At 47.1% G+C, this 27,438-nt stretch overlaps 1 protein-coding gene across 1 annotated transcript in view; it reads left to right on the top strand.

Moving 5' to 3' along the window:
* Positions 1–1,796: 1,796 nt before the first annotated feature.
* The window catches only part of trrap (transformation/transcription domain-associated protein), a 101,599-nt gene continuing 75,957 nt past the window's right edge, over positions 1,797–27,438 (top strand). The window contains 31 exon segments of the mRNA XM_084485574.1: positions 1,797–1,826; positions 2,450–2,632; positions 2,930–2,979; positions 3,377–3,487; positions 3,927–4,031; positions 4,282–4,386; positions 4,544–4,600; positions 5,015–5,140; positions 5,617–5,694; positions 6,106–6,194; positions 6,950–7,046; positions 7,311–7,449; positions 8,070–8,148; positions 9,770–10,004; positions 10,400–10,745; positions 11,116–11,213; positions 11,788–11,982; positions 12,360–12,551; positions 12,855–13,020; positions 13,330–13,586; positions 14,049–14,249; positions 17,005–17,156; positions 19,218–19,417; positions 20,704–20,921; positions 21,402–21,599; positions 23,283–23,543; positions 23,793–23,954; positions 24,333–24,429; positions 24,950–25,071; positions 26,461–26,631; positions 26,865–26,933. Of these exon segments, the coding sequence (XP_084341700.1) occupies positions 2,533–2,632; positions 2,930–2,979; positions 3,377–3,487; positions 3,927–4,031; positions 4,282–4,386; positions 4,544–4,600; positions 5,015–5,140; positions 5,617–5,694; positions 6,106–6,194; positions 6,950–7,046; positions 7,311–7,449; positions 8,070–8,148; positions 9,770–10,004; positions 10,400–10,745; positions 11,116–11,213; positions 11,788–11,982; positions 12,360–12,551; positions 12,855–13,020; positions 13,330–13,586; positions 14,049–14,249; positions 17,005–17,156; positions 19,218–19,417; positions 20,704–20,921; positions 21,402–21,599; positions 23,283–23,543; positions 23,793–23,954; positions 24,333–24,429; positions 24,950–25,071; positions 26,461–26,631; positions 26,865–26,933 (4,476 nt within the window). The 5' untranslated portion in view covers positions 1,797–1,826; positions 2,450–2,532.

Raw genomic sequence — 27,438 nt, 5'->3', positions numbered from 1 at the left:
TAGAGAGAGGGTTAGAGAGAGAGAGAGAGAGAGAGAGAGAGAGAGAGAGAGAGAGAGAGAGAGAGAGAGAGAGAGAGAGAGAGAGAGCAGGGGGGTGAAATGGAGGGAGATAGAAAGCAGAGGTGATGTGCTGAGATGAATGTTACTTCAGCACTTTACAACTCTGTTCAGTCCATTGAATGTGCAGGATATGAATAGGCCTGCCATTATTTAAAATCCATTAGCAAGCTACGGTAGGTGAGGGGGCTTAGTTATGTTTTGTGAAGCCAGGAAAAGGATAAATAAATAGACCCTAATTAAAAGCAAACTGCACCACATTATTTCATTATAGTTTGATAATACCAAGCCCTGAATTATATACTCCTGAATGCATAGATATTGGAAGCACAATTTGGTGATGGTTGAATTACATTAGTTAAAGTCACACTTTAACCAGCTTTCAATCTTCACATAGACAGAATGGGAGGTGTCTGGGCCGTTCTGAATGGCCAGGTTTATTCATCTGGTTCATTCTTGCTCTGTTAATGACATACAAATATACTGAAAGACAAAATGTTTATTGTACAGTTGAAGGCACTGCATCAATTACATCTTTCGAAAACTAAAGCTACATGATACCCATATTTGCAATGAATGCAAAGGAGTATAAATGTATTCGCTTCACCTAGGATTTAACATGACATAAATGTTTATTTATTGAACATGCATGCCCAATCCTCGGTCCGTAAGTAAAAATCCAATTTTTGAAAAAGTTTGTTGTGAGCTGGAGGAAAAACGTGATGCGGCTGATGGATATTTGCTGAATACAAAAACCTTTGTATTTGTGAGTCACCGTTGTCGTCTTCATTCAATATCACATCAACATTCTGAAGGCCAGCTTCCTCTTCCTGTGCTTCAAGCACAGGAAGAGGCTGGTTAGGCTTATTTTTTACACACTGCTCTTCTCATTTCACAGTTATAGTAGTTATAGTAAATGTATAGTTATAGTAAATGTAGTATGTCCCCTTAGCGGTTGCTCTGTACACACACCACTCTATGAAATTATTTCCTTTAATAATCTGTTCAAACATGTGTGGCTTAATAACCTTATTAAATATATGTCAGGTAATACATTGTCATTATATGGTAACCTATATATAAGAAGCCATCAATAGAGGATTTGCAAAAAGAGTCCATTGGAAGTTGTGATTGCAAAAACAGTATTTTGAAACAGTATCTTTCATTGCAAGAGGGCATACCACATAAAATTAACAAATAAGGTCAAATTGTGGATACGTAAAACATGTAGTAGTATATACATTAATATAAGTAGTTCATGGCCAACTTACTATGTGCTGAATTACACTTGTAAGATGTCCAAAGAATTGTGTTTGTTGGGGACATGCATAAACTGTATATTTTCATGAAGTTATGCCCGTGTGATACCGATATCATTCTCCTCACAAGACACCTGCAGCCTGCATAAAGTCTACCAGTCTTGGAATAGGCGGGATACGGAATCAACCAAGAAGTTTCGTAGCCAATAGGATCCTTGTAGCTACTAAGACCGTCGAAAACGATGGTCTTATAACCACCTCATTTTACCGTGTATCTTTCCGCTGGCACTATAGTAACGGGAAAATATATATTTAATTGCTTTAAATCACTATTGGTGGTTGATTTTATAAATTTATGTCAATACAGTTATTTTAAAGGTATCATTTTAATCTGAAACAAGTTTAATGAGTTTAGGGAGGAACATAGATGTTTTTCTAGTCGTCATTCACTACATTGTGTAGCGACGCGACGGATACAGAGAGACGGCTTCCTGTCTGTGGTGCTGCACGGTGAGTCCAGTTTGAGATTTTTCTTATTAACTAAATATTTTGAATGCTATATCATATTCCATTATATGGTGCCATTTGTATTGAGTATGCATTTATATTCATATTTGAATAAAGGTAAAACTTTGCATGTCTATTTGATAACGATTGCAATGTGTTGCGAGCGCTTTCTTTCTTTGAGAAAGCATCAGTAGCATATTAGCATAACTCGTTAGCTGTTTGTGTTATTCAGAAGAATACAGCAAGAATACGTGTTCTCTTTATGTTATTGATCGTACATTTTGTCAATATTGCATTCGATTGTGAATGGGATGACTTTTGAAGTTAGAAGTCAGTAAATTTAATTCATAAAGGAAATTGTGTTCTGCAAAAATAGCTAGCCGCTTTAATGACATCATCACAATGCGCCCGCGATGTAATGCCATGTTTGTCTTCTTTCCCTGTTTGTTTATTGCTTGTTTGTTGATTTGTTAAAACGACCCCCATTTACATGTGTATACAAATACATGATCAATGATTATTCGTTCATCAATAGAAAAGCTTCTTTCGTATTTACAATCACGCTGTATGTATGCGCTGATTTAAAAATAACTTTCCAACGTTGACTATTTCCTCTTTGTATGCAGCGTGCATGCAATTCTTATAAGATCGGTGCAGACTAGTGTCTGCACGCACCCCCATCGCAGCCCTGTCTCTCCCGGCCGGCACCATGGCATTCGTGCCTGCCCCAAGCCCCACCGTGGTGGACCAAACCACGTTAATGAAGAAGTACCTGCAGTTCGTAGCTGCACTCACGGAGACGAACACACGTGAGTACAACTGTTTTACGGACATGTACTTGATAGATAGACTTTCTGGTGTTGGGGCAATGTGATGAGAGCGATACCCTTTAGCCCTGATAAAGAGTACATGTGCGTGACTGAGAGAATGACTGTGTGGATGCTTGTATGTGTGCTGTTGATGTACTCTTTAAAAAACTCTGGGCGCTGAAAGTAAAACTGATAAGATCTGAGTGCCCCCCTGGTTAGTCAAGCTGTTACAACTGCAAGCCTTTAACAACTATGTGTTGACTAATTGCCACACCCACTATGTCCCCAACCAATCAGCGGATGAAACCAAGCTCAAGATGATGCAGGAGGTCAGCGAGAACTTTGAGGTGAGTTTGATATGTTTTACTGTAAATTTCAGCACGAATGGATGGTATGTGGATTTTGTTGTGAGTGTACAGGAAAAAGAATGGCTTTCAGAAGATGGAGTGTAGATGCATGTATAACATGAATATCTATATATTTAAACCTGCAGTGTGGGACCTTTTCACTGCAGCCATCACGCTTCTAGTGTATAAAGAATTTAACTATCCTCTCTAAATGTATGCTTTTAAATTGCAACCGTGACAATGATGATAATGATTTTAAAAGGTGTAACACATTCATAGCTGTGTCACCTTTTCATGAATACCACTTTTGATGGATTTTTTCCCTCGGAAGGCGTGTCTTAAAGGTTATCAGAGATGTGGTTTCATTACGTTGTGGATGCGGTTCTTTCCCCTGCAGAACGTGACGTCTTCGCCACAGTACTCCACCTTCTTGGAGCACATCATCCCTCGCTTCCTCACCTTTCTCCAGGATGGAGAGGTGCAGTTCCTACAGGAAAAACCAACACAGGTAGGGGTTGCTCTGCCACATCCAATGAAATATTCCTGGACCTAAAGGTCAAGATCAGAGCGTTTTAAGGAGAGAGAGCAGAAGAGAGCACGATTTTAAACTAAACAATGAGAAAGCTGCTTCCTAGAGAATCCATTGAGAAGTGTTTCCATTTAACACAGCCGTCAATAACCAATCAAGGAAAGGATGTCCTGATTGGTCATAAATAAGCCTGGAGTGGTCTTATATCTGGTGGAGTTACCTCAAAACAGCTATTCGTACAGCACCTTTCACTCACTAATGGCTGACGATGGCTAAGATATTTCTAACAAATTACTCTTAAATAATAGCTGTTCAATTTACTAACAACCTTTAAAAAAAAAAAAAAAAAATTTGTCATAGAAAATTATTGATTGAGAATACCAAAAAACCAAACCGTTGGACTTTTGATGTTTTTCAGCAACTGAGGAAACTCGTGTTGGAGATCATTCACCGCATCCCGACCAATGAGCACCTCCGACCGCACACCAAGAACGTCCTGTCTGTCATGTTCCGCTTCCTGGAGGTAAGAGCCGCACATTTTTCAAGAGCAGCATGACAACGGCACAACTCCTTTTGGTATAAAAAATGATTGGTGTTAACTTTCTGTTCCTAATTATTTCAACAATATTTCCTTACATTGTGTTATAAAACTGTGGTTGGACCGCTATAAAGCAGTCCATTCAAGTATTTTCACCTTGTAATGCTCATGACCTTGTAATGCTCATGATCTGGTTCTGAATGTATTAAAACATGATATTTTGCTTTCTCTGCAGATTGAAAGTGAGGAGAATGTATTGATCTGTCTCCGCATTATCATTGAGCTCCACAAGCAGTTTCGCCCACCCATTTCTCCCGAGGCAAGTCAAGACTCACATACCGTAATACTCCATTTCTATATATTCCTTTACATTACTATTTTCTGCTGCATTGTGCTGCAATTTGAGTCCTGAGGGGATTAATTACAAGTTTTAAGGCACCATTCGGGGAAAAAGGATGTAATGCGTTAACACTTTTGCCATGATTGTCCCTTCTCAGATTCATCACTTTCTGGACTTTGTGAAGCAGATCTACAAAGACCTTCCAAAAGTTGTTGTAAGTCCATCCGATTTTGTGTTCCCCAGTGTTGCAGTCCTCGCACTGCATTGTAATCCTTAGTCGGTGTGGAAATGTTGACGTTAGACCAAGGGTAATGGGTAATGCTTTACAATGAGGGAACATTTATTAACATTTGTTAATGCAGTAATAACATGAACAGTGTTGGTAAACATGAACATATTTGGTAAATGATTACTAGACAATCGTTGTCAGACTATTCAACAGACTATTTTAGACATTGCATGGACGTTTGCGCACATTGTTTATTGTTTTGTGTGTATTCTGTATTCCCTGTCAGCAAGCACATAGTCGCTAAATGTGACCTATAGTTAATAATCATTTCACACATTTAACATTTCACTCATTTAACTGCTCTACTCTCTCTCCCTCTCCCCGTCCCCTCCTTGATAGGCCCGGTACTTTGAGAACCCCCAAGTGATCGCGGAGAACACGGTCCCCTCTCCAGAGATGGTGGGCATGATCACCTCGGTCCTGGTGAAGACCACGCCGGAGAGGGAGGACAGCGAGACGAGAACGGTAAGCCGCGGGTCTACAGGTTCTGTTTTGTCAAATGTGTATGTAGTTAGTCCTTGAGAAGACGTAGAGGTTATAGTCCAATTTCCAAACATGGACCATGAGGTTGAATTCATAATATACATATATACTGTACTTGAAGTGTAATCCTGCTCAACAACAGCAGTGGTACCACTAGAGGGGAGTAGCGTTCCGTCGTGCCGCGCTCTAAAAATAACCGCTGTGGCAGAAGGTTGTTGTCTTCAAAAAAAACAAAAAAAACACACGCACACAACTAAAAAAAACCTTGTTTTTCACTGAAGGCCAGTGGAGCACGCAGGGTTATTTAATTCCCTCCATTGTGTATTACTTACATTCGTGGTCTCATAAATCCTGTTATATATTTTTCTGGTGGTGGAGGCCGGGCAGCCCGGCTCCTACCACCAAAACACCTTTTAGTTTGGGACTTGTTTCTCTTTTCACGCCTCCTCCTCTCGTAGCACACCATCATCCCGCGGGGCTCGCTGTCTCTCAAGGTGCTGGCGGAGCTGCCCATCATCGTGGTGCTGATGTACCAGGTGGGTACTGCCACTCCACCCCGCCACTGTTAAAAAGCGTCATGAACCGCCGTGTCTCTGTGTGAACGTGCACCGTGGTAACCATGGTAACGTAACATCACTCCTACACGCACTGTTTTGGTAGAACTATGACGGTTCAATCCAGGGCTCTGCATTGTAGGAAAAAGAATCCACGATAGAAATCCATTTTCCTAATTCATTAGAAAATTGCCGAATGGTGAATGGTTTTTTTTAGTGATGAAAAAAATAAAACATTATAAGATGAACATGTTATTCCTGTACAATGCACTACTGCAGTGAAATAAGAATGGAAGCCGGATGTTTCATCATCATCCCTGACGCATTATATTAGTTAATAATGCATTAATTGCATTTGTTATTTGCTTATTGATTTGCTCTGGCCCTCCCCAGCTCTACAAACTGAACATACACAACGTGGTGTCAGAGTTTGTCCCTCTCATCATGAACACCATCATGCTACAGGTCTCTCCTCAAGCCAGGTATGTGCGCGTGTGTTTGTGCGTGTGTTTATTTATGTTTATTTGACAGGGACAATGCACAATATATAATTGGGCCAGATTATAGCCACAAGGCTAATTTACATCTGTTGTCCCTGGACAATGTGTGTGCGCATGTAATGTACTCAAACATGTCTGGGGTTTGTCCAAAGTTTTCCGTGGTTACTTCTTAATCTTCATTTTTATATTGTTGTGTGTGTGTGTGTGTACTTCTTCTTGTACCGTTCTTCTTTGGGTTTTTCCTCTTGCTTCTGTCTGAGCACGTTCTGACTTCAGCGCCCGTGCTGTGTGCCGTTGTTTCGGAGTCTGGAATTTGATTCCGTCTCCTAACCAAGTTTCCTTTTTCTTTCCAACCTTGAAAATTGTGTTTCATTTCACCGTAATACATTTTACTTTGTGATTCTATTTAAGTCCATTTATTTTTTTTCTGCCTGGCAATTTTCTCTGACAAAGTGCAAGTATGTGGTGTGTGGGGAGGGGGACCTGTCGAAGCGGTCCGAGTTGTCCTTGCGGGATGTGGTTCCTGGGTGGGAGGAGGCTCGGAGGTGGGGGGGGGGGGGGGTGGGCTGGGTTGGGTGTTCGAAAACCAAAAGGAAATGAAGCAGAATTGATTTAGAAAACGACTTCCACGAACAAGGGAGCGGTTTGACGTCAACCGGTGCTTAAGTCAACCTCAGACCCCACGGGACGGAGGGTGTGTGTGTAAATGGTGTGTGTGTGTGTGTGTCTCGCTGCAGGCAACACAAGCTGTACAACAAGGAGCTGTATGCTGACTTCATCGCAGCCCAGATCAAGACCCTGTCCTTCCTGGCCTACATCATCCGCATCTACCAGGTACACTGTCTGACGGCTGATGGCGTCAGATACTGGTCGGACATGAATCACTGTTTAAACGCCCTGCCCCGCCTCTGCACTGTTCACAGCATTTATCATACGTTAACACGTTACATAATGTCTTGGTATTATGTGTGTTTGTGTGCTGTCTTCTGTGTGCGTGTGTATGTTATCTCGTGTGTCGCTTTCTTTCTCTCGTGTGTGTGTGTGTGTGTGTGTGTGTCATCTCCCTGTGTGTGTGTGTGCGCGCACATGCTCTACCAGGACCTGGTGGGGAAGTACTCCCAGCAGATGGTGAAGGGCATGCTGCAACTGCTGGCCAACTGTCCCCCAGAAACCGCCCACCTCCGCAAGGAGCTGCTCATCGCTGCCAAGCACATCCTCACCACCGACCTGCGCAGCCGTACGTTGTGCACGCACGCACGCACGTGGACGTAGAGAGGGAGAGACGCATGCGTGCATGCACACACGCACGCACACACACACACACACACACACACACACAAATGTGAAATGGATGCAGATGCAAATGGATGCAGAAAGTCAGAGACACATGCATGTGTGCAAACAAACACATGGACGCAGAGAGGGAGAGACAGGCACACACCGTCCTGACCGCCGTCTTGTATAGCCGCACATCGTGCATGCACTTGTTTAAACATGTCACGTACGTACACGCATACGAGATGTATCCAATTATACAATTATGAAAGAAAACGTTGTTTTCCCAATGCATTAATTATAAGCTCATAACTGTCAGGCCACTCTCTACAGTAATTTATTTATACATGGATTAAGTTCCCACTCCAAACGTATCTTTTTTTTATTTATTTGAAAGTATGCAAAACCAAAACAAAGAACCAAAGTGACTTCTTGCCCACGTATGTCATAATAACAATGAAACATACACAACGCACACAATCACACGCTCACTTCTCGTTCATTATTCCTGGAAAGCTGGAAAAAACCCAAAGGGCTTTTTGAGAGTGACTCCCCTCTTTTAAAAATACTTTTAATTTTCAGAGTTCATACCATGCATGGACAAACTGTTTGACGAGTCCATCCTGATCGGATCCGGCTACACCGCCCGCGAGACTCTACGGTACGTGTGCTTGTAAAGGAAAATTGTCAAATGGACTGCATTCATGCTAGCTTTTCTAGCCAGTGGCCTCTCAAAACACTCACCACTGAATGCCTCCCATTCACTCATTCACACACATTGAGACACACATTAATCCACAGTCAGTTCTGTCAACCCAGCCAGCTTGTTGGGAGCAGTTGGGCTCAGGTGCCTTGCTCAGGGATGCCTCGACACTTGGCGAGAAGGGGTTGGGATTGAACTAGCACCCTTCTGGTAGCCAGAAGACCTGCTTTACCTCCTGAGCCGCTGCTGCCCCAGGTGTGTGTGTGTGTGTGTGTGTGTGTGTGTGTGTGTGTGTGTGTGTGTGTGTGTGTGTGTGTGTGTGTGTGTGTGTGTGTGTGTGTGTGTGTGTGTGTGTGTGTGTGTGTGTGGGTTGCCATTAACTCTCATTACACTCATCAATGCCATCCGACCTCCCTCTATGTGGAGTGGGTTGATTTCCCGCCGGGGTCAGTTGGGCGTGTACGGTGTAGCATGCTAATCAGGCTAACTGTAGTGGCCTAAACACTGCATTAAAAAACCAAAACCCACTCTGTCATGTCCACCCTCTTCTCTTCTCCGGAGGGGGAGGGGCTGCTGGCACTGTCTCCCATGGTTAAATTGATAAACACCCACCCACCCACCCCCCCCCCCTCTGATCCCGCTAAGCAGTCAACACATTAGCTGCCACCTGTAATTAGTGGAGAGGGGGAATGCGGCCAGGAGAATGAGACCTGGCATGACTATCAGTTAGCCCTTACTGATCCCCCGTCTCCCCCCGTCTCCCCCCCCCCCCCCCCCCCCCCTGTCCGGCCCTCGTTTACCTCTCTCCCATTTTCTCTCTTCTTTTTCTTTTTAAACCTCTCTCCGACACCTGTTCCCCCGTTTCCCTTCCACTCGTTCACTTTTTCTTACTTTTTTATTCTTTCCCCTTGTCTCTCTCTACCTTTGGTGTCAGCTGGGGCTGCATGGGTCCAGGGTTTGCGTTTGTTTTTAGTAGTCATGCCACGCTCCTCTCCTCATTGTGAACCACCACTTTCCCCTCCTCCTCCTCCTCCTCCTCTCTGGTTAACTGATATTCATTTGTATCACTAAAAGGACAATGCAACACGATAAACTACAAAGGGGCCTCTTATTCCTCTGTCATTACAAAGAACAGGGACAGGACAGGTTGTAGTGGCTTTATGTAGCGGTAATTGGCCTAGTCTCTTTAATTATGGGTATCTTGTGGATTGCTACTTTTATAGATTTTCTTTTAGCCTTATTTTTATATTTATTTTCACACAGAAGAAGTAAGAATAAGAGTAAGAATGGGTTTATCGGGCTCATCGTAAAATGAGGGTACCCTCTTTCACCCTTATTATATAAAATAATTTATTATAAAATTGCATTTCATTGTCTTCTAATGATGTTCCTTTTTAAATGTGATTCCTGCCTGTGTAAAGCTCTCTGAAATGGCCTTTGTGTTCTAAAGGGTGCTATTTTTTTAATGCAATCCCCTGATTGCAGGGTTCGGATCCGGGAGTACACAAGATGTCAGCCTCAGCCACCATCTTCTGTTGTTTTTAAAAGCCTCTCCTCTCCCCTTCCTCTCCACATCCAGGCCCCTGGCCTACAGCACACTGGCCGACCTGGTGCACCACGTCCGGCAGAACCTGCCGCTCACGGACCTGTCCCTGGCCGTGCAGCTCTTCGCCAAGAACATCGACGACGAGTCGCTGCCCAGCAACATCCAGACCATGTCGTGCAAGCTGCTGCTGAACCTGGTGGACTGCATCCGCTCCAAGTCCGAGCTGGAGAACGGCAACGGCCGGGACATCCTCATGAGGATGCTAGAGGTAAACGCCTGGGGATCCTCTGGTCGGACCAACGACCAGGGTGGCTTGAGGATGCAAGGGTTGTTGATGCTGTGCTCACCAGGGTTGTTTGAGGGTGTTATGTGTGCACATGGCTTGTTTGCGAGTTTTCACTGATAATTCGTGGGTATGTTAGTTGTTAAATGCATGCATATGAAGCCCTGGTACTGCAGTTAAGAGATGCACACAACCGACGGAAAAGGTGGATCGAGGGCTTTTGATTATCTTTTATACAGTCTCAAATCAACAAAGTAGGATCAAGCAAAGGTTTGACAAAGCAACATTTGCATCAGATTTCTACTTTGTCTACACGTTTCAAAGCTGCAGCGATGCAGTTGAACAACACAATGCTGAATGACCTCCCTGTGTCCCACCAGGTGTTTGTGCTGAAGTTCCACACCATCGCACGCTACCAGCTCGTCACCATCTTCAAAAAGTGCAAACCCCAGTCGGAGATGGGCGTGGTCGACCCGGTGGCGCTACCCGGCGTGCCGGCGACCCCCACCCCGTCCAGCACCCCCGCCCTGCCCGCCCCCGCCCCCGCCACTCCGGCCCCACCGGCCCCGCCCTCCGCCCCCTCCGCGGGCTTTGACCGCACGAGCGGGGGAGACAAGGAGGACAAGCAGACCTTCCAGGTGTCGGACTGCCGCAGCCTGGTGAAGACGCTGGTGTGCGGGGTGAAGACTATCACCTGGGGCATCACCTCCTGCAAGGCCCCCGGAGGTACCATGCTTGATATACCGTTTGATCATAGGTTCATTCAACTCTAGGGATGTGGGCTATCTCTTCTTGTTTACGGCTTCTCAGCCCCGCTGTTTTCTTTATGATGTACAGCATTTTGTTATCTCGCATTTTAGAGGAGTTGGATGAATAAATCGAGTGTATTCCTTCAAATGGAGCACAGAACTGGTGAGGTCTGAGGATAAAGGTAGATTACTCGCACTGCTCAATGTCCACTTCCGCAATGTTGTGTCGTTATTGTATCTTCATAGATTTGTTATGATAGCAATTGATAAACAATGATATATCCATAAGCCTAGCTATCTCACGCGTTTGCCATCTGCTGCTGTGTTTTCCGTCTTGCCTTCTGCAGAGGCTCAGTTCATTCCAAACAAGCAACTCCAACCCAAAGAGACCCAGATCTACATCAAGCTGGTCAAATATGCCATGCAGGCCTTGGACATCTACCAGGTAGGACTTCCAAAAGAGAGCTTGCGCAGAGCATCAACATTCACTAAAAAAATTAATGAATTAATTGTGAATGACATTCTCGTCTAAAAGAGTGTTCTGATTAAGTTGTTTTGTTTTGTTTGATTTTACACATTGGGCCTTTAAAAAAAAATCAAACAGTAATAGTTGGCGCCAAAGTTTTAGTTTTTATAATGCCTTACGTAAAAGAAGAAATAATCATTCTGTTAAATCCCCCATAGAGATTTATATTTCTTATCATGTGCGTTGATCAACAAGGCTGCCTTCCCTCAGCATATACTCGTACATCAAAACAAACGCTAGTAATCACAGCCAAAATATTATTCACGTAATTAAGTAATTAATTTCTGTCACGGGTCATGGTCAGCCAATGCATCCATCATCTCACCCACAAACCAAAGGAAAGGTTGTATTTATTGGCATATATATAATTTTTTTTTTCATAATTAGCATAATTCTATTGGGAAGTTGGCATTGGCTTGAAGATGCCCACTTGTGGGGGGGGTTGGGGAGTAGCCAACATGGTGTAACAGCGCCCCATCCCCCTGCTGGCTAGGTACAGGTGACCAACAACCAACAGACGTACATCAGGGTGGCCAACTGCCAGGCGGTGCGCATGAAGGAGGAGAAGGAGGTGCTGGAGCACTTTGCCGGCGTGTTCACCATGATGAACCCGCTCACCTTCAAGGAGATCTTCCAGACCACCGTGCCGTACATGGTGGAGCGCATCTCCAAGAACTACGCTCTGCAGGTACACCGGTGGTGGGTGGGGGGTGGGGGGGGGGGCACACACAGGATTAACAGGCAGGGGAGCTTGCGTGCCGATTCGTCCTTGTTACGTTAGGGTTAGGACGCTTCTATTCGAAGTGAATTTCAAGTGAGGCTGAAAACAAATCAAATCCAAAAATTGGTGGGTCTACAGCAATACACCCAGGAGCAATTTTGTAAAGAATCAACAGAGAACAAAGTGGCTGCAGGGATCCACAATTGTTGTAGTGTTTTATTATCAGTACATCATGGAAACATCTCAGAGCTAGTGCCATCAGTGGGTCAGTGATTGTGTGATTGAACACCTTATTTCCCTTATGTTTATTAGTGGTTTTTTTCCATATTTTTTGTTATGTACAGATCGTGGCCAACTCATTCCTGGCCAACCTGTCGACCTCGGCCCTGTTCGCCACCATCCTGGTGGAGTACCTGCTGGAGCGGCTGCCAGAGATGGGCTCCAACGTGGAGCTCTCCAACCTCTACCTCAAGCTCTTCAAGCTGGTGTTTGGGTCCGTGTCGCTGTTTGCTGCTGAAAACGAGCAGATGCTCAAGGTGAGCGTGCCCTCACTATCCGTTTAAAAGTTTGGATTCTAAAATGGATACTCGATCACATTCTCTCTTGGGTTTAGTTATGTATCTTGGTGCTTGGACGAAGAACTTGTTCACACTTCCTGGGCATAATGTCCTAGTTGTGTATACATGGAAGTCTTGCCACTTGTTTGCATAGGAGGCGAGGCGTCAATGCTGAAACCAAATGATCATCACCCAAAGTATTGTTCAATGTCCGACTGGATACCAGTCTTTTTCGCCTGTGGTTTATTAACATTCTGCACAATGTCACTTCTTGTCTTTCAGCCCCACCTCCATAAGATCGTCAACAGCTCGATGGAGCTGGCCCAATCGGCTAAGGAGCCCTACAACTACTTCCTGCTCCTGCGTGCCCTCTTCCGGTCCATCGGCGGGGGCAGCCATGACCTGCTCTACCAGGAGTTCCTGCCCCTCCTGCCCAACCTACTGCAAGGTAAGCCAGCACCCAACTTGACCTCTTTAAGCACCAGGCAGACGTCTCCATCGGAAGCATCTTTCTTTTTAGAGGCGTGCATGTTTTGATGTATGCAGAGCCGTTGCTAAGCTTTTGGGGGCCCTACGCGCAGATTGTTGGCGTAGGCATTTTTTTAATGCAGCTTTACAGCGTCTCTGAATGTGGTTTCTACTGCTAATATATTAAATTGTAGCAAACAAAACGACATAAAAAAAGAATCGGATCAAAATCATACAAACAGACTCTTTGTCATCGATAAGCCTCCCTCTTTCTCCTCCTCCCTGCCAGGGCTGAACATGCTGCAGAGCGGCCTCCACAAGCAGCACATGAAGGACCTGTTTGTGGAGCTGTGTCTGACGGTGCCGGTGCGCCTCAGCTCCCTGCTGCCCTACCTGCCCATGCTCATGGACCCGCTGGTGTCGGCGCTGAACGGCTCCCAGACGCTGGTCAGCCAGGGCCTGCGCACGCTGGAGCTCTGCGTGGACAACCTGCAGCCCGACTTCCTCTACGACCACATCCAGCCCGTCCGGGCCGAGCTCATGCAGGTAACGAGTGGGGGGTGGGGGCGGTGGTGCGGGGGTTGGGGGTGGGCGTGGGCGTGGTCGGTGCCTGTTTTTTTTGGTGATGCTATTTACATTGTTTCATCGGTTTATCATGATGGAAAAATCGGAGGGATCCTAATTGTTCAGATCATTTGATAACCTGATTTGATATTGGTTGAATATGTCCGGGGTACGTACCTATGACATGTCTGATCAGTGCGGTCAAACCCCAATGTCCGACAGCCCTTGAGCAAGAGGCCTCACCAGCGACCTGCTGCTCAGTCATATGCATCCAAAAAACCCTTTAAGTCGCTTTAGATTAAAGCGTCTGCTGAATCACTCACATAGATAAATCGTGCTGTCACTTTGCCCACCAGTAAGGCTCCAGCTCGGCTTCAGCGTGACACCACCCATGTGTCGGCGTTCTCCTCACCCACACGTCGTTCTCTCTCTCCCGGCCCCCAGGCCCTGTGGCGGACGCTGCGGAACCCCGTGGAGACCATCTCCCACGTGGCCTACCGCGTCCTGGGCAAGTTCGGCGGCAGCAACCGCAAGATGCTGAAGGAGTCCCAGAGGCTGCTCTACGTGGTGACGGAGGTGCAGGGGCCCAGCATCAAGGCAGAGTTCACGGACTGCAAGGCCTCCATACAGCTGCCCATGGAGAAGGTAGGCGGGGACCCAAGGCGGTGGCGGATGGTCCTCATGACTGCCAAGTGCTGCTCAATCCCTCACACTTATCTTTGAGTTTAGGGGGGGACACATTTACATTTACATTGAGGGCATTTAGCAAACGCTTTCATCCAAAACGAATTACAGCGGTTCATACACGCATTCACACACCGACGGCGGAGTCACCCATGCAAGGCGACGGCCAGCTCGTCGGGAGCAGTGAGGGTCAGTGGTCTTGCTCAGGGACACCTCGACACTGGATCAAACTAGCAACCAGCCGTCATAGGTTTCTATTGAACCTACAATCCGATCATGCAGGGGAACACGTTGGCCAATCCGTGCGGTGTATTGTATTGTTCAATTTGTACCGACGCTAACCCAAAGCGACAATATGGCAGGCTTAATGGATGTCACGGTGATGAATAGGGCGCCATCGGTACTGGCAGACAGCGTCTCCTCTCTGTAGGTTCGAGTTACCGTCTCACCGTGGCTGGGAGGAATGAAGACATTAGATGATAGTGGCTGCCAAAGTCACACAGCAAACAGACGAGGGCGCATATTTTTTTTTAAGTCATTGTCGGCTCCCAATTATCATTGTAGGGCGTCGCTTAGTTGAAGATGTTGCGTTTTGTTTCACTCCTGTTTTCTCTGTCTGGCAGCCTTTTGTTGAAACACTGTTTTCTTATCCGTCTCGCTGATCAAGTTTGGCTGACGGAGAAAATTCAGGGATTTCATGGCATTTTTTTTGGAACAGAGCAGTAAAGATCAAGAGATGGTGTGTGTGTGTGTGTGTGTGTGTGTGTGTGTGTGTGTGTGTGTGTGTGTGTGTGTGTGTGTGTGTGTGTGTGTGTGTGTGTGTGTGTGTGTGTGTGTGTGTGTGTGTGTGTGTGTGTGTGTGTGTGTGTCCATCATCCAACCCTGTTCACCTCCCTTCAGTAATCATCAATCTAGCATTGGTCGCCTCGGCACCGTTATTTACTCTAGCTAATGGCTGCGCTCTCTCTTCCTGGCGCTCCATCTGTGGTCTGCCGCTAGCACTGACACAGACAACGCACACACACATGTCACTGCCGCGAGAGGTTAGAGGCTACGTGTGTGTGTTCGCTCAAACCCACCGGTGTTTCTGTAATTGTGTTTGCGCTCCAAGACGGATGCCTTCTAACGCATGGCTCCTGTCTCTGTCCTTCCTCCCTACCTCCTCCTTCCTTACACAATACGTGTTAATTTCATCAGCATGTCTTAACACCGCCTCAACTCTCCTCTCTCCAGGCGTGGTTTTAGCCGCCATGCAAGATATTGGCTGGTGGGATGGCTCTTTACGAGAGGATTTAGGAAAGCCTCTGGGAAAATCGACTAAATTCGAGTTTCTCACTTTACTTTTCTCTGCACTCTCGCCCTCTCTCTCGCCGTCTCTGTCCCTCTCTCTGTGTGAAGCTGTTTATGTGGCACTTCTTTCAGCAGCCGCTCATGTTCCTCTGCGTCCCACAGAGCTGTAATTTCATTAGAGCCAGCTGTCAAGGCCGGGCTGGGAGGGGCCGCACATAACAGCCCCATTGTCAGGACCCCCTGAACGACAGGCCTCTTAGCGATGGGCTTGACTCTCCCTTCTGTGAGGGTAACCGCCTCAAACCCTCCCGTTCCGGTGTGTTTTTATTCCAAACTAATTAAACTCTTGTTATCGTCGTGTGGGCCTTGAACTCGTTGCCGCCTGGCACGATGTGACGTGTTAAAGATGAGTTACAACACTTCAGTTTGTCTTTCTCCGAAGTGAGCGCTCCAAGTGTCTTCTCTGTGAACGTCCCTGACGCCACGTCTGTGTGTGTGTGTGTGCATGCGAGGGAGTGGGAGGACATTTTGTATTCCGAAGACTTCACTCGTGTTCACAGGCGACGATATGAAACTTCAACATGAAATGTATCCAGATAAGTGGGAATTGTTTTTCTTCCCGCTCACACGCTTTGTCTTTGGCAAGAGGCGTTCTCTCCCTCTGAAATGTTTTCTGTGTTTGATTTTGTCTAATTTAGTCTCCTAATTTAGTCTTGTTTAATTTCCTTCTTTCATTATGCTCAGAGAGAGCGGAAATATAGAATATTTTTTAAAGAATAATACCACATTTCCTCGAGTGAGTGGGTATTCCCGTACAAGGTTTCTTTTTATGTGCTAAATAACCCTGATTGATTTGCTATTTGCCTACCGTACTCTTTTGAGCATGTGGGGGGCACTCGGAGTATGTGCCCCCACATTTTGTGATGCTTTCACCTCCAAATCGCCCTCCTCCTCCTCTTCCTCCTGCTCCTGTCTGCACTGAGTGGCGTTAATTACCTTATCTTCTCTTCTTCTTCCTCCTGAGCGCCTCGGCCAGGCACAGCTTGACAGACCCTGATCTGTCACATATAACGCCCCCCCCCCCTCCCCACTCCCCCCCCCCCACTCCCCCCATACTTAGCATTTCATATCTATGTATAATTGGGATGAATTAGCAGCACAGTAGTGCGCGTATGCAACAAGGTTGTGAATAACAAGAGGGGAGGGTCTCGAGTTTCATCCCAAAGAACCACCGTAGGCCATCTTGTGTAAACGTACATACAGTGTATGTGACACGATCCGACATGCTCGGACCAGCAGCGTGTGGGCACCAATTTATGTGTCGTGACGGTACATCAGTGGTCATGTGACGTAGACTCCGCCATGCCTGAGGCCTCTCCCTCTCCCTCTTCTCAATGCGCTGCGGTCTCCTTCCCTCCTGCTGCAGGCGATCGAGACGGCTCTGGACTGCCTGAAGAGCGCCAACACAGAGCCCTACTACCGCCGCCAGGCCTGGGAGGTCATCAAGTGCTTCCTGGTCGCCATGACCAGCCTGGACGACAACAAGCACGCCCTCTACCAGCTCCTGTCCCACCCCAAGTAAGGGCCCACTCACTCACGCATTCAAGTTGTTTGTAAAACCGCTTTTAAATAGCCTCCCACCTGGTTAATATGGAATGGAGTAAAGTGGTCACAGGTCATTTAATTTCATTAAATGAGTATCGCCTCCAAAATCTGAGCCCAACAAATTGGTTTGTTGGCACTTTTTTTCCAATCTACTTTAAACAACATAATCCAATGGCAATATTATAAATAAAGTGATCCTTCTAGCTAATGTGTTTTTTTGGTGTAAATATGTGAATTATGGTAATAGCTATGCTTTACCGTGTATAATAATCCTGATGAGCCACCATTACCCCCGTGCTCACTCGCTGTATCCCTTGCTCGATCTCTCTTTCTCCGTCTCTCTCTCTCTCTGTGTCTGTGTACCATTTATGCGTCTTTCACCACGCTGCCACAAGTTGCCTCATCAACTCTGAAGTTCGACAGCAGATAATTGCGCCCCAATGGGCCTGTCCTCACGGGCTACACTGTGGGCTACAGACAGGCAGGCAGATGGGACAGACAGACCATAGGAGGGAGAGACAGGCCATATGGGAGGATCTGTACAGGGTGGGGGGGGGACAGTGGTTCACATTAGTCTCATTGATCCCCAGGCAAAGGCTAATTAACTCTCGTCTGAAACACACACACACACACACACACACACACACACACACACACACACACACACACACACACACACACACACACACACACACACACACACACACTTCTGTGGAGATAATGAAGTGTGTCCATTATGATGACGGTGGGACTGTGTTGGGCGGGGCCTACCCTTGTCAGACTTTGATTCATGGCATCTTCTTTTTTTAGGACTCTGCGTGGGTGGTTGGGTAGGATGTGGTCTAGGTGCAAAGCGTCCCTTAATATCACTAAATGCCAAGCGAGGGGAAAATGGAGCGAGGCGGGAAACGCAGGGCTTTAATGGCCGCGTTCCATTGATGTGGCATTCTCTCGGCTGGCCCCCCCACCTCGCCTCCCCTCCCTCCATATCACTCCCCCCTCTCCTCTCTAGCAGCCCACCTTCAACACATTTTAAAAGCGCTGTCTTTTTCAAATAACGATAATGAAACGGCATGATCCATCAGTCCAGTACACGCGAGTCCTGGCATTATAAAACACGGGGGTAAGTACGGAGAAAACAGCCTCTCAATCTCTGAGACGGGGAGAGAGAGGGAGAGATGGAGAGGGCCCCACCGTCAGGCGGAGTAAATAAAAGGAGAAGGAGGAGGAGACGGATAAAGACTTAGTCGGGGGGAGTGCATGATGGAGTAAGGGGCTGAGGGATGGGGATAAGGGGAGGGGGAGGGGGAGAGAAAGGTACTTGGGACCTAATTGCATATGACGAAAGTAATGTAGAAATGCTTAGGGAGTTTGAAATGACCCGTCAAACCGGGAGAGAGGGAGTAGAGGAGGAGGAGGATGTAAAGCAGAGAAGGTGGAGGGCAGAAGTGGCCAGAAATAGAGACAGATTTCAGACTGAAATATCTAAAATGCAGGCTGGATGATGAGGAGAAGCAGAAAGATGCTGTGTTGTATCATTAGTCAATACCGAGCTCTATGCCCCTCATTTTCTTGTGATTGTTTGTAGCTGGCTTTGCCGCTATCCCAGTGAATTTAATGAAATATAAACCGCTTCTGAAAGTCTAGCCAGAAAAGCTCAATCTTGCCAACTGATCCAATGTACCACCACAAAATTCAGTTCAATTCCAAAAATATTATTTATCCTTCCTCAGGGGCGATTCCTGGATGCGGGCCTAGTAAAATAACACACAAACAGGACATATAAGACAACACATGAAAGGCAAACGCATAGTGGCCACGAGACGCAGCATTGACCATACAGGACTGGGTAGTGGCTGTGTTGCAGATGTCAAGTCTCGGCAGTCCTAATAATTACAAAGGATTTCCATGTGAAAATGGGTCAGAATATCACCCAAGAACATCGACATAAAATCTATATAAGCTGCACTTTTCACTGCACGTTCATGAACCCTTCTCCCGTTTGTCCACTCTGCCGCTTCCTCCCCATCAAAGCTTTGCTGAGAAGTGGATCCCCAACGTGATCATCTCCCACCGCTACAAGGCCCAGGACACCCCGGCCCGCCGCACCTTTGAGCAGGCGCTGACCGGGGCCTTCATGTCGGCCGTGATCAAGGACCTCCGGCCCAGCGCGTTGCCCTTCGTGGCCAGCCTCATCCGGCACTACACCATGGTGGCCGTGGCCCAGCAGTGTGGTGAGGGAGCCCACTGGCTTTCATCTCGTGCTCTCTTTATCTTCTGCCCTCCTCGCCTCTTTTTGTCCCTCTCTTGCCTCTCTTCCGTTTTCCTCTTTTGTAGTTTACTTTCCTCTCCTTTCCTATGCTCTAATCTCTTTTCATCTCCTGTTCTCCCCTCTAGACTTTCTCCTCTTCTTTCCTCTTCTCCTCTCCTTGCTTTATCTATTTTCCTCTTTGCTGTTATTTTCCTCTTCCTCTTCCTCTGCCGCTCGTCTCTCCTTTCCTCCCCTTCTCCCGTCTCATCCCTCATCATCTCCTCCTCTTCTCCCCTCTCATCCCTTTTCCTCTGTACTTATCTCTATCCTCTCTGCTCACACAAAGAATGGAAAACCTTTCATGTGTCCCTGATGAGTGTTTTTGCCTTTTGTGTACCGTACAAAGAACTCCCCCACATCCATCTAAGCCATCACTTACAACTGAAAGATTGTTAAAAACCAAAACTCTGAACCACATTTCTATCCGACAAAATGATAAAAACAGAATTTATTTAAACTTTTTTCATCACCGCTATTCTCATGTTTCATGTAAGGTTGATTCGCGACATTACTCCACAAGCTGTTTGTTTGATTCTTTGCGACCATATCTGGGAATGAAATAATACAATTTCTAAAGGAACAAGTGTTTGCTCAGTTTTTTTCCTCTGATTGTCTAATGCATCACAATGCATAGAGGTTCTTTGTTGGGATGTTATCCTTATGTGCGTGGTTTTGATTAAATTTCACAGCTTTCAAAACATTTTCAACACGGGCACGGTGGCAAAGCTTTCTTTGTCTGGTGTTCACACTAAGCTCCCCACATCTACCTTTTCTGCTCCTCCTTCCGATGCAAAGCTCACGTGATTTGCTCAACAGAGGTTTTGCTTTATTGTAAAATCGAATCGGGGCCGTTGGATTTCTTCAGTTTTTGGTGCCGAAAAAAGTAAATAGCTAAATCTATATAATATTAAAAAAAATGATATGCAAATATATGGGGGAGACACCACTTCATATTATGAATTGAATAGGTATCAGTTTTCTTGGCTATCCATAACTTAAAGTTAAAATGTGATATGACTTTGAGCATTGGACAATAGGATTCGAGTTATCGACCTGATCATCAGTGAAATGATTGAAAGAAAAACTTTGTTAATTTCCCTTGTCTGCTCATAATGTTCCCCAAATCCTCTCCATCCCCCTGTTGTTTTGGGTTGGATGCATTGTATTTGTGTACATATAGATAACACGTTTTCTTCCTCCCCGCACCAGGCCCCTTCCTGTTGCCGTGCTACCAGCAGGGTAGCCAGCCCAGCACGGCCATGTTCCACAGCGAGGAGAACGGCTCCAAGGGCATGGACCCCCTGGTGCTCATCGACGCCATCGCCATCTGCATGGCCTACGAGGAGAAGGAGCTGTGCAAGATCGGCGAGGTGGCCCTGGCCGTCATCTTCGACGTGGCTAGCATCATCCTGGGCTCCAAGGAGAGGGTAAGACGGATAGACGCACGGACAAGGGGTTTCTAATTTGGCTGAGGCGGGATGGATGAGGGGCGCCAAAATGCCAAATGCGGAGTTCCAGGAATATTCATCTTGGTATGAAATTTAAGAAAAGACTCAGACCTGGGGTTACTGAACAAGTATATTCAATATCTCAGTTTTCATCTAATATTTATTTAGTTTTTGATTCATTTATACATGAGTTTGCCTTTTTTCCGAGAGTATCTTACAATACCGTGAGTGCATACCTTCTCGGCTGTGCCCAGTGGACATTGAACCTCTAACCATGGCAGGGTCGATGCCATGCTCTCGGCAATTTATAAGCACAATATACCGATTTACAAGAGCCATCGAGCGTTTTATTTTTATTCGCTCCTCCATTGTGTTGACATAGTGCCAGATTTAGTAAAGGTATGCCATCCATCATTGAATGCCCTCTCCTCCTCCTCCTCCTCCTGCTCCTCCCTGCAGGCCTGCCAGCTGCCCTTGTTCTCCTACATCGTGGAGCGCCTGTGCGCGTGCTGCTATGAGCAGGCATGGTTCGCCAAGCTGGGCGGCGTGGTCTCCATCAAGTTCCTCATGGAGCGGCTGCCTCTCATCTGGGTGCTGCAGAACCAGCTCACCTTCCTCAAGGCCCTGCTGTTTGTCATGATGGACCTCACGGGAGAGGTGAGGCCATGGGGGCTGGTGTTCTGCTTTGTTCTGCTCGGTTCCTTTGGTTCATTTGGCAGATTTGCTCTTTTTCGTATTGTAGGCCAAATTAATCTCTCTGGGTGAGGTGATTTAGTAAACATTGTAATCTAACCTCATTACCTGATTCCACAGGTTTACATTAGTTAAACTATTTGTTTATTTTGAGCTCCCATTTTTCCATCCTCTGTGTGCGATATGTATTCTGAAATAGAAATGCTCTGTGACAGTGAATATTGGACCCCAGGTAGATTTCTTTGTGATATTTTCCTGCATTGTGTACTTAGTTTTAGTTTATTTAGTTTTTAGTTTTTATTTCTTTGTGCAAGATAATCAAGATTAAAATAACAAAAAAATATTCACATAGACATACGTAGACATAATGCACGGTTGGGACAAAAGAAACCCCAGAGGGCTTATAAAGGATGCCCACCTAACATTAAATTACAATAAGGTAAGATAAAGAAATAAAGTGAACGGTTAAAATATAAAAAAGACAAAACAAAAACAACTACAAAATCATGTTACAAATGCAAAAAAAATATCACACAGTGAATATGCTAATACATTATCGTAAGCTTTTAAAATGAGAATGTTTTTAAGATGTTTTTTTTAAAGTAACTAAAGAGGAGTGTTTTCGGAGTGTTACAGGGAAACTGTTCCAAATGACTGGCCTCTATGCCTAATTGAAAACTGGCCAAGATTTGTTCTGTAAAATTGACTGTGAAGGAGGTCTACAGTTCTGGTCTGATGACTGGATCTGTGACCTGGTTATAAAAAAACAATTGAAAGAAGAAGGAAGTAAATTATTGAAAAACTGGAACACAAAAGTGCCAATCTGAAGAGTATTAACATCATATATGCTTCACAACTTTAGACTTTGAAATAGTGGAGCACTATGAGCGTTCCAACTGGAGTTGGTTACAGTTCTAAATTTTTTTTTCTTATATGTGCTTGCCCATACTATATTGCCATAGGATATAAAGGGATAAATAAGGCAGTAATATAAATCCATAACATTTTTTCTCGACAGTACGGGTCTTACTCGTCGTATAACGCCAATGTTTCTCGCTAATTTATTGGACACCTGTGATATGTTTTTTCCTACTGAGCTTATTATCAATAAACAACTCTAAACACTTTTTTAACACTATATTGGAAACATTTGCAAGTGCATTGCTTGTTTGGTTTGATTGTAGTAAACAGTCCTCTTATTGACCAGTGTGTCTTTCAAAACAGTCCAGAATAGGCCAGCGTGTTTTGCAACTGACACTTTAACTGGCCAGCGTGTCTTCTCAAATAGTCCTCTAATTGGCCCGCGTGCCTTTCAAAACAACCTCTTATTGGGCAGCGTGTCTTGTCAAACAGTCCTCAACTTGGCCAGCGTGTTTTGCATATGTCCCCCCTGTGGGCCAGTGCGTCGTGTAAAACAGTCCTTAAATTGGCCAGCATGTATCGTAAAGGGCACCCTGGCTGGGCAGTGTGTCTTGTAAAACAGTCATTAAATTGCCCAGCGTGGTTTGTAAACGGCACTTAAATTGCCCGGTGTGTCTTTTAAAACGGTCCCTGAACTTGGCATTCTTATCGACCAGTGTGTCTTGCACCACACCCTCCAGTGCATCCTACTCACAGTCCTCCCCCCCCCCCCCCCCCCACCCACAGGTGTCCAACGGGGCGGTGGCCATGGCCAAGACCACCCTGGAGCAGCTGCTGGTGCGCTGCGCCACACCACTGAAGGAGGAGGAGAAGACGGAGGAGCTGCTGGCGGCGCAGGACAAGTCCTTCCACATGGTGACCCACGACCTGGTGCGGGAGGTCACCTCGCCCAACTCCACCGTGCGCAAGCAGGCCATGCACTCCCTGCAGGTGCTGGCGCAGGTCACTGGCAAGAGTGTCACCATCATCATGGAGCCCCACAAAGAGGTGAGCCCCGGGCAGGAGGAGGAGGGAGGGTGCGGTTGGTGGCGTGTTACAGAAAAATCGAATGTGACTACTAGATAATAAAAGCTGGATGCTAAATACTGGCAAAGGTGAGAGTCGATGGTCTAATCTCTCATCTTTCTTTCTTTTGTTGTGTATCCCTTTTCCCATTCAACCATCTCGGTCATCTACCATTACTCTCTCTCTCTCTCTCTCTCTCACCCCCCCCCCCCCCGATGTCTCTCGCCCCAGGTGTTGCAGGACATGGTCCCCCCGAAGAAGCACCTGCTGCGCCACCAGCCGGCCAATGCCCAGATCGGCCTGATGGAGGGGAACACCTTCTGCACCACCCTGCAGCCCCGCCTCTTCACCATGGACCTCAACGTCATGGAGCACAAGGTCTTCTACACAGAGGTAGGCTCCTGGGGGCTTTTCCAGATTGAACCATATGCTGTTGAATGCAGGTGGTTATGTTTTGGCTTGTGAGTGCTACAGCCATGCAAGGGAACTGACACCGGGATTCATTTGATAGGACACAAGCACACACACACACACACACACACACACACTGACTGTTACTCTCACTCAATGTCTCACTCTCGTTCTCTTCCCCTTACACATTATTGCACTTTCACAGACTCACACATACTCACTCACACACACATGCTCAAATGTGTGTGTGTGTGTGTGTCTGGGAGAGAGCCCCTGTCACACCGTTTTGGCAATAGGGAGATTGTCGACATGTGCTTGTTTTGCATCCTGACCTTTGACCCCTCTGCCCCTGCTCCCCAGCTGCTGAACCTCTGCGAGGCGGAGGACGCGGCCCTGATGAAGCTGCCCTGCTACAAGAGCCTGCCGTCCCTGGTGCCCCTGCGCATCGCCGCCCTCAGTAAGTTCAGCCCCAGCAACCCGGCACTCTGGGATTCACACGGCCATAAGGTGTGAGCGGTAAAGGGCTCTTTTATGGTCCCACGTTCACGCAATGCAAGGGGGTTACGGCCTTGCGGACCCTCCTCGCGTCCGCCGCAAAGGCCTGACGTGCGCCTCCCAAAAAATGTAACCTTCCGTCGAGGCGACGCAGCCCCAAGGGCTGTGATTGGTCCGCTCACTAAAACCCGACGCAGGACCATAAACGTTCACGACTGCGTCGAAGCGTCTGCGTGGTCCTTGCGTTGCGTGAACGTGGGATCATAACGACCGTAACGCTTAAGAACAAGCTGCACCGAACCCCCTTATGAGGCGCGCGGTTGGCTAACAGGCTGCTGTTTCACTCCATCTCCCCTTTTTATCGCTATTTCTCCCCTTTTTATCGTTCTCTCTCTCTCTTTCTCCCCCTTTTCTCTCTCTCTCCCCTTTCTCCGCTCTCGCTCTCTCGCTCGCTTGCGCTCTCTCTCTCTCTCTCTCTCCAGATGCCCTGGCAGCCTGTAACTACCTGCCCCAGTCGAGGGAGAAGATCATCGCGGCCCTCTTCAAGGCCCTCAACTCCACCAACAGCGAGCTGCAGGAGGCGGGCGAGGCCTGCATGAGGAAGGTCAGTGCCACGGTTAGCGAACGAGCAGGTCGAGCCTCTCCTCCATCTGTGTTCTTCTACTTACTGATGACACTCACCGCCGCCGGCACCCATTTGATCCACGCAGGCGTTGTTTATTATGCGCCCGTTTCTGTTCCAGCACCCTCTTGAACAACCTCCCTGTTTTCAAGAGCAAAATAATGTGTTATTATCGGGTCAGATAAACATGTATTCCGCTGAAACCCCCACGTGCTTCGTGTTTAAAATAACTACGGTCGTCCATCGTGGTCCGCAGTGCATTCGATTAATGTTTTATCATCGGTTTTCAAATCCTGGCCAGCGTTGTTCCCGTGGCCTGCTCTTTAACCACACACTCTGCCAACTTGCACATGAATCTCTCCTAATCCATCCATCACACTCACTCTGCTTCATAGCCTTTGACGTTTCCTGCGCGCACAACAGTTGCCGCTACATGAAGCGTTCGTAAGCAAGCAGGACCCGTCTTTTTTAGCATTTAGATTGGTTGGAACTGGATCTGGGAGGGACACAAGGGGGGCGTCAAACGTTGTTCACCCCCCCCCCCCCGTCTGTCCCCTAATCGATTTCAACCCGATCGGCCACACGTCTCCTCGTCATCCTAGCCCCCCCCCCTCCCTTTCTCCTCCTCCACTGGTCCATCAAATATCCTGCCCGCGGCCCCTTGTCACTCCTCCTCCTCCCGCTGGTCTGTTTGATTCCTCTTCTCCTGCCCAATCTCTGGTCCTCCTCTCTGCTCCCATTCTTTCATTTCTGCCCCTGCTAACACTAATGACCGTTGCCACCAGCCGATCGATACAGGATGGAGTGTTTGTTCCCTGTGCTGAGAACGAATGTGGTTGCTGTGCATCATCAACTCACCGAGCCTCTCTCACACACACACACACACACACACACACACACACACACACACACACACACACACACACACACACACACACACACTCTTCCTTATCTGTGGGCGTGTGCCCTGTCCCTTTCCATTTTGTGTGTGTGTGTGTGTGCGTGACTGGCCCTGCCCCTGGTTTTTGGGGGCCTCACTTCTTTTAATGAAGACACAGGAGGCTGAGGATATGGTGTCCAGCGATCTTTGGGGTCTTGCAAGGCCAGGGCTAATGCCACAGCGATAGCAATGCTGTTAGTTCTCCCAGTGTGTTGATCCCCATTTCTGGGCCCACACATTTCTTAACCGTCCTCTACTGCTCTACTGATCTTGTAACCAATCAACGTGGAAAAATAATCGTTTTCGGCCAAATATGTTACTAATAGCGGGAAAATTTTATCGATTTGTTCTCCTAATATCTCGTTAACGGTCATCCTTGCGAAAAATGTGTTTTGCACGCACGGTGACGCTTAACTTTCCCCGCCCTGCAGTTCCTGGAGGGCGCCACCATCGAGGTGGACCAGATCCACACTCACATGCGCCCCCTGCTGATGATGCTGGGCGACTACCGCAGCCTCACGCTCAACGTGGTCAACCGCCTCACCTCCGTCACGCGCCTCTTCCCCAACTCCTTCAACGACAAGTTCTGCGACCAGATGATGGTGAGCACTCTGATTCCAAGGGCACCTCAGGTCCTTGGGTTGACGATGTTAACGGCACCGTTGTGACTCACAACTTTTTTTTATACGTATGACTAGCAGTCGGGGATAGATTGCGTATAGTCGACTCACTAAATCCTTAGCCGGAGACTGCACTACACATTCGTTTTTTGTTGCCACTTAATTGTTGTCTTTTCTGAACTGTTTCTCTCGCTCTCTCTCTCTCTCTCCCCCAGCAACACCTGAGGAAGTGGATGGAGGTGGTGGTCATCACGCACAAGGGAGGCCAACGCAGTGATGGCAGTGTGAGTTCCCCCCCCCCCCCCCCCCCCCCCGGAAACCGTTAGAATCTGTCAGTAACGTGAACCACCCCCACTTGGGTCGTAATGAAAAACGCCTTCTGCCACGCTCCGCTCCGCCGCGGGCAGGCCCCTGGGCTCTGAGACGATACGAGTCGGAAGTAGAGCTGCTGAAAGCTGTCAAGACTTAGGGCCCCCCCCCCCCCCCCCGCCCCCTTTTTCTTTGTGTTCAACGGATCTATCCTGCTCAAGCTAAATGTGTCCCACACGGACATAGTCACGCACACGCGCACGCACACGCACACACACTGCAGGGGCCCGATCCCCGGTGAGTCGTGAGTGGCCATATTACAATCAATGATTAATTAGGCGCCTGGCAGGCGGCTGAGGGCCCTGCGCCTCGCCACGGGGCCCTCATTATCTTCCGACAGATAACCTTGTAGAGTGGGAGGAAAAAAGGTGAGCAAGAGGAGAGAGAGGAAGTCAGGTTGTGTTGGGGTGGGCGGAGTGA

This window comes from Micromesistius poutassou (genome assembly GCF_964030765.1).
Source record: "Micromesistius poutassou genome assembly, chromosome: 21".
Lineage (NCBI taxonomy): Eukaryota > Metazoa > Chordata > Actinopteri > Gadiformes > Gadidae > Micromesistius > Micromesistius poutassou.
Note: the sequence above shows the minus strand (reverse complement) of the source record. Positions and strands in the feature narration are given on the sequence as shown.